At 40.9% G+C, this 9420-nt stretch overlaps 1 protein-coding gene across 1 annotated transcript; it reads right to left on the bottom strand.

The window, feature by feature from the left end:
• Nucleotides 1-2762: 2762 nt before the first annotated feature.
• On the bottom strand, nucleotides 2763-7160 carry rhogd (ras homolog gene family, member Gd). Its single transcript, XM_074648350.1, has 2 exons — nucleotides 7050-7160; nucleotides 2763-5820 (listed from the first exon to the last, which is right to left on the bottom strand). The coding sequence occupies exon 2, from the start codon at nucleotides 5789-5791 to the stop codon at nucleotides 5216-5218; it is 576 nt and encodes a 191-aa protein (XP_074504451.1). The 5' UTR covers nucleotides 5792-5820; nucleotides 7050-7160; the 3' UTR covers nucleotides 2763-5215.
• Nucleotides 7161-9420: the final 2260 nt, after the last annotated feature.

Raw genomic sequence — 9420 nt, 5'->3', positions numbered from 1 at the left:
CCACTTCCTTTCCTTGAATTGACATTTGAAGACAGTCTTCTCTACTCAATCATTATTTATGCCGTACTTCCATTACTGGCTCAGTACCACGCTCTTTCTCCTCCGCTCCGAGTCCTATTTTGTTGCGAACACAGCTAAAGGCCTTCACTCCCCCTCTGTGTTCTTTTGCAATCTCATTTTCCCTCTCCTACCACTGGAACAGTTTGATTTGAATGCAGAACTGCAGCTTTCTCAGTCTCGGTCTAGCTGCGGGGCCGTCTATTAGATCAAGGCCTTTTGCTTTTTCGTCTTTAGACAAGGAGAAGAAGAGGAATCTCCACAGTTCCTTGACTGAATAGTGCCGAGAGCTGCCCGGCCTTTTGGCTTCACCCGGCACATCATCAAACAGACAGCGAGAGGGAGGAAAGATAAAGGGAGATTGAGGAGCGTTAGACAGAGCTGAGATCAAGGTCCCGGCGGAGGCCAGCACTCCCACTCTCTCCACGCTGATGACTCACAGAAAGCGAATCTGCTAGTTGTCCTACCCTGACCTGTACGTTTCTATCAACTAGGCGGAGATGTAGCACAAAGGAAATCTCACCTTCTGATACGCTCAAACACAAGGTTCGCTGTGTGACTACGTAGCGTGAAAAACATCTACATTCACATCATATATAACCATAAACAAAACGCCCATTTGGTTTGGAGTACTGGGCCCTGTTTGATTGAAGAGTTCCGTCTTAATAATATAAAGACAAATAAGAGTAGAAACTTAAACCCATTATACACAGGTTGGTGTGTAGGGATTGGGAAGCGTCCCAGAATGCACTAGGGCAAAAGACTCATGGACTTGAGTCTAATTTGATGTGTGCTCCTGTAGTGTCAGTGCTTTTATCATGCTTTGCTATGTGCCCCATAATGTTTCCACACTTTCCTTACTGTTATATACAATTATTTCTTATGAGCAACTGTCGTCAGACTGTGAGTGGTGTACTTCTGGATTGGTGAGGTTCTCCCCAATGTAACAATTAAGCTGCATTACTGATTATAAAACCTAGTTCAGCTAATAAACCTTCCGACAGCCGCATTAGATCACCTTTCCTCAGCCTGAGTACTCCCTCCCTGAGAAGTCTACAAATCATAATTATATAATAATGAATTGATTGTTTTAGTCCAACGATATACGGCCTGCAAGTGAAAGTACATTTAACATATTTTAGTATTCAAATGCCAACTTCCCATCACAGTGGCAGACTCAGACTGTCTGAGGCGCAGGGCGAAATAAATAAAAAGGACACCAGCTGCATGCCCCCATCAGCACGCAGAAGAGTTGCCTATGTGGCACTGCATTGTGTTTTCTCTACTCGAAGGGCATCTAGAGGGCACTTCATCACGCTTTCTCCACTTTATCATGTTTTATCTACCATAGGGGCATCCAAGAAGTCACTTTTGCTGCGGTGTGTTTGAACATGGGGGCATCAGGGTTTGTCGGTATTGGTATTTTAATAGTGAGTTTGTTGAGTTAATGTCTTTTTACTAAGAGTATCCCAAACTAAATGTCATTTATTGTGTACTTTATCATGTACAAGTAATGTAAGTCTGTATTATATATACAAGATAATTACACCAAGAGATTATAATGGTAATTTCTATCTGAAAATGGGTTTATGTTTGGGGTTCACCCTAAAAAAAGTCTTCGTCATGATCCATCTAACTGTGAATAAGGTTTGTGCTTATGGTCTCGTTGCTATGACAACAGCTTCCGATCATTTTAAGCCAGTTTTGAAGAACTGGAAAATCCAGGCTTGTGCCAAATTACCAACAATTAAATCAAGCTCGCTACACACAAAGAATGAGGCTCAGGTCTCATTCAACCAGTATGAACAGAAAGGAAGGAGGGAAACTGTTTTGAGATGAGTGAAATATGTCCTGCACACCTAAAAATGGATCACCTTAACCGACCCAAGTGTCATTAATCCACCTGCCTTAGTTAAGCGCATTGCAGACGGCAACAGTCGCTCATCCTTTCTCATCTTAGTTAACCATCACACTACTCAGTTGTGCCTCCTAAAAGCCTTTACAATTCATAACTTGGCCGAGTTCACTGAAACAATATATCAAGCCCTAAAGCAGGCAGGCTGTGGCCAAACTTTTACAGGCTGTAAACATACACTCAGCATTGTCTTGGTTGTAAAACATTTAGACAAACCGCAGAGGAAATGGGCTCTAAATGTTGCTGCAGTGATTTTGTAATGAGCCTTTGGTGGGGTTCAACACATCTGTCATTTGTCATAGCCACCACCCATAAAGGTCAAGGGAATTTTTCAGAATAAGCTGCACGCTGGGTTTTTAAGCTCCTGCAACTGATTGAACTTGTGGGTGTCTAAGTTGAATGATGGCCCTGAAAGCCGGATGGGTATAGACCATTAACTCCAAATGTACAGAAAACAAAAAACAAAAAAACAGGCCTTGATGAATGGCTCTCAGTCTGGATCATATGGAGCTGTGTCCATCTAGTGTTCGGACATGGTAATTGAAATAACATTAATTTGAAAGAAAGTGTAAAACTATGTATGCTACTGGAACGTAGTGTGGTTTCCTGAGCTGAAAATACGAGTAGCTGTGTGTAAATGTGTGACTCAGTTCTCAGCATGACTTGATTCTTCCATTGTTACCGTACAGCTGTGCAGTAATGAGCTGATTATGTGTAATACTAGAGCTCCTTTGTCAATTCACAAAAACAGCAAGGAAAACAATCTAGCAATTAAAAAGAAAATAATATCTGGTTTTAACCATTTTATTTGGCATAATTTAAAATCATCTCACTGTTAGTTCATTTATACAAATATGCTTTTGTTATATATAAACAATTACAAACAGATTTCTACAAATCAAGTTCCCAGTGTAAAAGCGTAGTACCACGCACACGGTAGCATACAGCTCCGGGGACACAGACAAGAGAGCCCACAGGTGTATGTTCCTCTTCAACAGCATTATCTTGAGTGAAATCAGGACATGGCAAAAAAACTAGCTCACCACAGTTGACAGTTTGACATATTGTGCACTTACATTCAACCCTCCACACACACCGATCTGGGAAATTCTCACACATCCTTTGGCAGATCTCAAACCGCATCGCTGTTGTTACACAAAGAATCTCCCGCTCGTGTAGCGCTTCGGTTATTCTAAACTTTACACAGGCCACAATCTAGGTTGACTTATTATACACCCCGCCCGAGTGAGTAAATGAAAATAACTATAGTAAAAAGGGTTGCTGTTATTACTGGCAGCTGAAAGCACAAATGAGCAGCCAGCTATCGCTAAAAAAATATATTTATAAAATGTATAAAAATTTTCAGATGTGACAAGGCACGTTCCACCAACGCAGCTCTTGCTAACCGTATGTGCAAGTTGTGCTAGTGCCTTGCCCTGACTGCACCGTGCGATGCAGGGATGTAAACCACAATCTGCTAAGCGCTGCGGGCCACGAGTGCTCCGTTTCACAAAATGCACACAGACTTGCCGTGCAAGATGTCAGTTTAACACCTGTGTCTTACAAAGGGGGGGGGCGTAAGAAGAGTGTGCTTTCTGGCAGGAACTAAGGCAGAAAGTTTCTGAAAAATTTACAAAAATGAAACCCAGAGATGGTTGAACCTGCTTTTGAAAGGTCTCGCGGCACTTGCATCACTATAATGAGAACCTTTGGGTTTGACAAAGGAGACCTGCTATGGTCTTTGGTTTACATAAGGCACCTGACCAAATAAAAGGGCTCCTTGCATACTGTAGATAAACTGCTGGTACGTGGTAGAAAAATTATACTTGGCTGCTATGACACGGTGCTTCTTCCACGATGAAATGATTTTCCATTAACCAGAACAATATAGGAAAAGAGGTGTATATAGCCTAGCACAAGTCAGTTAAAACATAGTCTGGTATTACATGCTATAGTGAATCAATTAGGCAGTGGTCAGTCTGTTGACCTTAAATGTAAGGCAATAATGTAAATGACATGGGGAGCATTATGGAGTTCTGGTTTATCAAATATGAGTAGTAACTATTACACACAAACATCTTACTGATCAAATAAACATAAGCTATTACAAAAAATATATTCAACTTTGGCCATAACCGCACTCGTAGGTTAAAAACATTTGAGGAAAAAAAAAATCATTTACAGAGTAAATTCAACATAATTAGACAAAATACAGACTTTTTGACCCCCACCCTGTCAAAAAGCAATTCTTAGGCATGTTTTAATGGCACTCGGTGTGAGCCTCGAGAGTTAAGACGTAGACACAGGAGAGCTGTACTACAACCTGACTTCCTGATATGCCAGCTCGAGAAATCCTGTACCAGTGACTGTTAATTTGGCAGGGGCCTTATGACACCTGCTCCTCTATTACTGAAGAGGGCGAATGGTCGGCTGCTTTCAATGGGTCCGGCTTATCTTCAAAGGCCTACTGGCGCTTCCATGCGTGGCAGTGAGAGAGCAGTGCTAGAGGCTGGAAGGGCAGCCTGCCAAGACAGCTCTAACATGCCAGACTGAACACAAGGGGGACTGCAGCTCGAGAGTTTAACCTCTAATCTGTGCATATTGGTTATGGGGTACTGGCATTTGTCCGGGAGTCATCACACCATGTCTGGACTCAAGCTGCTTGAAATTAAAACTTGTTCACCCTCTACTTGGCTGTTTATTACATTACATCTAAATAAGCAAAGTCAAAGCAGTTTGATGGCGACGCTGCTTGAGACTCATGAGATGCAACCTAGGTGAGAGTATGAGGTAGTCATTATTTCTCCACCTGAACAAAGGCAGATCTCTTCTCTCCAGTCAAACAGGGTAGCTTGGTTGGTTGGTTGGTTGGTTTGGATGTTATTATGGCTTTTGACAACCATGATCAGCATTGTATAAGGCAAAGCAGAGAAGCTATAAATCTAGAACAGTTGTAAAATTGGAGAAAAGTGTAAATATCAAAAGTTAAAATGTAAGAAAAATAGAGGAGATTCGGTCTGTTGCCCCCATTTTGGCATAGTCACTTTGGTGATGATGGCAACGGAATGAAATCCTCCAGGAGATGAGTAAGGAAGAGAGGAGTAATGGAGGAGCTGAAAACAAAGTCTAAACTGCTGGAGGTGGTACGGAGGCAGCCAGGTGACGACATTCATTCCTCAGCCTTCCTTTGCATCTGTGGATCTCCATCATCCCTCTCCACAGTCCAAATCTGGGAACATTTTATTACAACAGCACACACTTCTTGGTGTTCTTTTTCATGACTGGACTCAACACTGCCCTCACAGCTTCAGCAAACACCTCCCTGACGCCATCCTGCAGAAGAGCAGAACACTCCATGTATTTAACTGCCCCGATCTGCTTGGCCAGGGCGTTGCCCTGCTGCAGGGTGGTAGGAGCCAGGCCCTGCTCTTTCAGCTTCTTCACTGTTTCTCCATCGCCCCTCAGGTCCCTCTTGGTGCCCACCAGCAGGATGGGCACGTTGGGGCAGTGGTGAGACACCTCAGGGTGCCACTTGTGCCTGACATTGGCGTGGGAAGAGGGGCTGCCGATGGAAAAGCAGATGATGAAAACATTGGTCTGGGGATAAGAGAGGGTGCGCAGGCGGTCATACTCCTCCTGGCCTGCTGTGTCCCACAAGTTGAGGCTGACAGTGCGTCCGTCCACGCTCATCTGGGCACTGTAGTTGTCAAATACGGTGGGAATGTACTCTTCGGGGAAGGCATTGGTGGTATAGGAGATGAGAAGGCAGGTTTTACCTACTGCCCCATCGCCCACCACCACACACTTTATGGTCTGCATCCTGCCTACGACCACTGGGGCTGCAGCACCTGACAACAGAAGAGAACAGCACCTGAGTAACTTATAATTACAATAAGATAAGATAAGATAGAACTTTATTAATCCTGAAGGAAATTCTTGTGCCAGAGATTGCTCAAAACACAACAAAATTACAAGTGTATAAAATAAAAAATTACTATTTCTAGCACCAGTGCCTAATAGAATAACAATTAAGTAAAATACATTTAGTAAAATAAGTAGATAAGATAAGTAAAATAAAGAAGGTAAAGTAAGCTAAAATAAGTAATATTGCACATGTTAGACATTAATATTACACACAATGAACAGTGATATTGCACATGATAATGTAAAAAGTAGTATTGCACATGATATTGATATTATATTTGTACTCAGTGTCCGGTGTTTTCTCTTATCTTATCTTTTTTTCTCTTATCTTATCTCTCACCAGCAGACTGAGGAACAGTTTTTTCCCCAGGCCATCAGACTTTTAAATAGATAATGCATAAGACACCTTCTCACACAATACTGTAATACTGTAATGTTTATATTCTTAATATGCCTTGTACAAAGTATTTCTTATATATGTACATTCATACTTCCTGATATGTTTATGTTCTTACTATGCCCTTGTATTTCCTTTTATAATTGTAATATAACTTATTATTTTAATGGAGCTTCCCATCAAAAAGCATTTCACAGGATTGTACCTGTATAATATATATAGTGTTTGGTGTTTTCAATACTTCATGAGCCCTGAGAGACTAATCTAAGCTCTTCAACACCAGTGATTATGATTATTAAGTAACTAAGTAACGGCCAGTAACTTAGCAACAGAGCTAACGGTTAGCTCATGGACGTGATTAACGTGACTTAGGTTAGCCACGACTTCAGCCTAATAAACAGCGTCTTGACAGTTTACACAGCTGAGTTAACTAATGTTATAGTCCGTGAACAAAAGACAGCGAGTGAATCCGAAGTTAAGAGTCTTATTCCCCGGTGTTTATCACGTCGCACCGTTCACTTCTGATGCTACTAGGCGTTCCCCCGGTGGATAGCATCAAGCTAAGGAACTAGCACATTTCAGTGGCTAACTAAGCTAAGCTAGTTAGCCAAACAAGTTCAAAGTTTATTTACAAGCCACTTCTCACAAAGGTAACCTCTCAGAAGTTACTCTGAAAATTATACTCTGCTCTGATATATGTCTCAGGAGGAGATACTTGCTATAAAAGAGTGAATTTTAAGTATTTTGGTGACTTACCGCCACTTGGCTTGCGATCTCTTTTCGCCTGGTAGAGTCAATCACAGCCGCATCCGGGGAGCTGTCCCTTACGTAAAACACCCGACGTACGGAAACACAATGCATGCTGGGAGTTGTAGTTTTATTTTTTGTGGCAGTCGTTTCAGTGACACTCCATTCTATGGACACTAGATGGTGATGTTTAGCTGTTCTGTTTTCACTGTCACTTCTATGTCACCTGTGTTGAAAACATTTGTGCAAAACCCATGATATACCCATGTATGTATGTATATGTATATGTATATGTATATGTATATGTATATGTATATATATGTATATGTATATGTATATGTATATGTATGTATATGTATATGTATATGTATATGTATGTATATGTATATGTATATGTATGTTTATGTATGTATATATATATATATATATATATATATATATATATGTATGTATGTATGTATGTATAATAGCGCTGTTAACTTTTCGTGCTGGTCATGGGTTTTGCACAAATGTTTTCAACACATGTATGTATGTATATATGTATGTATACATATATATATATGTATACATATATATATACATACATACATATTAGATATGGCTATAACTGCAAATGTGGTGACAGGAAATAGTGTTGGAATAAGAGGAAAGGTTGTATTATTTCTGCTAGATTAAATAGTGATGTATAGGCAGTGGTGGAAGAAATATTGAGAGCTTTCATTCAAGTAAAAGTATCCTATCAATACTTACATACTTAAAAATACTCCATTACAAGTATAAGTCCTTGTACTTAGGTAAAAGCATAGAAGTATTTGAGTTCAAATCTAATAAGAAACAAAAGTAAAAGTACTCATGCAGAATGGCTTCTTTCAGGGTGTTATTTTAGCTGCACTGATGCAGTAAAAAACAATTTAATGATGTAGCTGGTCGAAGTGGCGTTCATATTAACTACTTTATACACTTTTCGGATATTTTATATGATCTTATATTTTGTTTGTAAAATCTTAATCTGCAATATAAATAAATGGGAAGTAAAAAGTACAATATGTGATTCTGAAATGAAATAGTTAAATAGTAGTGCAGATTAGCAGGAAATGAAAATACTCAACTATAGTACATGTACCTCAAAACTGTAGTTAAGTAGAGTACTTGAGTAAATATACTTTCTGATACTGCTCCCAACAATGCAGAAAAAGTCCCCAGGAAAAGTCCCCAGAAATGTTTGCCTCTCTTCAAGGTCATATTAAACAGCCAGATTTATGAAGTTTGGCATGATGTTTTCCCCTGCAACAAACCTTGCTGTAATGCAGCAACAATATCAGACAACTTAATTTTCCATGAATGTGACCCCTTGACCACAACAATTGGCACTTAAAATAGCTACATTACACTTTGCAAAGAACATAGACTGCATAACCCGTCTTCCAAAAGTGACAACTGTTGAAAAGGATGTCCTTAAACTTTACTGACTTACCATCGAACACTTTAAATCCAACCAATCTCACTGCATGTGAGAGAGGCTCCTTTTGATTTTTAACAGTCTATTGACATTTCACAATGAGTCTAACTGCATGGATGCCTACACACTTCGTGCTCTAACTTTACCCTTTCTCTTGAACTTGCCACATCCTCGCCATTAAATGCCTGTGTGTCCCTGTGTATGCATACATACCCCACATACAAAGGCAGTAAAACAATCCCGTCTCCTGGACCTCATCCTCTCTGCATTGGTCTTAAAGCCCATATATCACTTATTCACCTTCAGACAAGTCATTATTCTCACTAAGCCAGTGCTTTCAGATCAATGCAGAACACATGCAGGCAGCTAAAAGAGGGACCACTTTAGACTTTTCTGTCCTGCACCCCTGGAGACCCGTTGATGATGTCACCTCTATACACTGAGGCAGGTTAAGAGGCCACCGCTGACCGACAACCGGACACTCAAGAACACAAAGAGGCACCGGTTTATTGCCTTTCCCAAGAGGTTCTGGCGTCACTGCAGCCTATAAAGAGAGAATTCCCACTGGGACCCTACACCCACAGTCAACCTCCACCCCCAACCCCTTGCACCCCACTATTCTGCCAGGAGATTCCCCGGGACGTCTGTAGCATTTCCATGACAACAGCCACTGACAGAGATGGGGGGTGACTGTGTCAAGAGATGCAGCAAGAGGGAGTTCAGACGAGAGAAAAATGAGGGTGACGAGAAGACAGGACAGCAAGATGCAAGTGTTGATGAGGAAGAGTGGGGACCTTGGAAGTGAAAGCTCTCAAAGCAAGCACATGTCTGAATACAAAACTGAAGAACAGATGTGAATATGTATCAGCACACAGAGGTACTTTTTAATTTAACTGAGGAGCGCTTATTCGCAGAGACAGA

This window comes from Sebastes fasciatus, chromosome 10 (genome assembly GCF_043250625.1).
Source record: "Sebastes fasciatus isolate fSebFas1 chromosome 10, fSebFas1.pri, whole genome shotgun sequence".
Classification (NCBI taxonomy): Eukaryota; Metazoa; Chordata; class Actinopteri; order Perciformes; family Sebastidae; genus Sebastes; species Sebastes fasciatus.
Note: the sequence above shows the minus strand (reverse complement) of the source record. Positions and strands in the feature narration are given on the sequence as shown.

Coding starts and splice junctions, on each gene's coding strand:
- rhogd (XM_074648350.1), bottom strand. CDS start 5,791: ATGCAGACCATAAAGTGTGTGGTGGTGGGCGATGGGGCAGTAGGTAAA.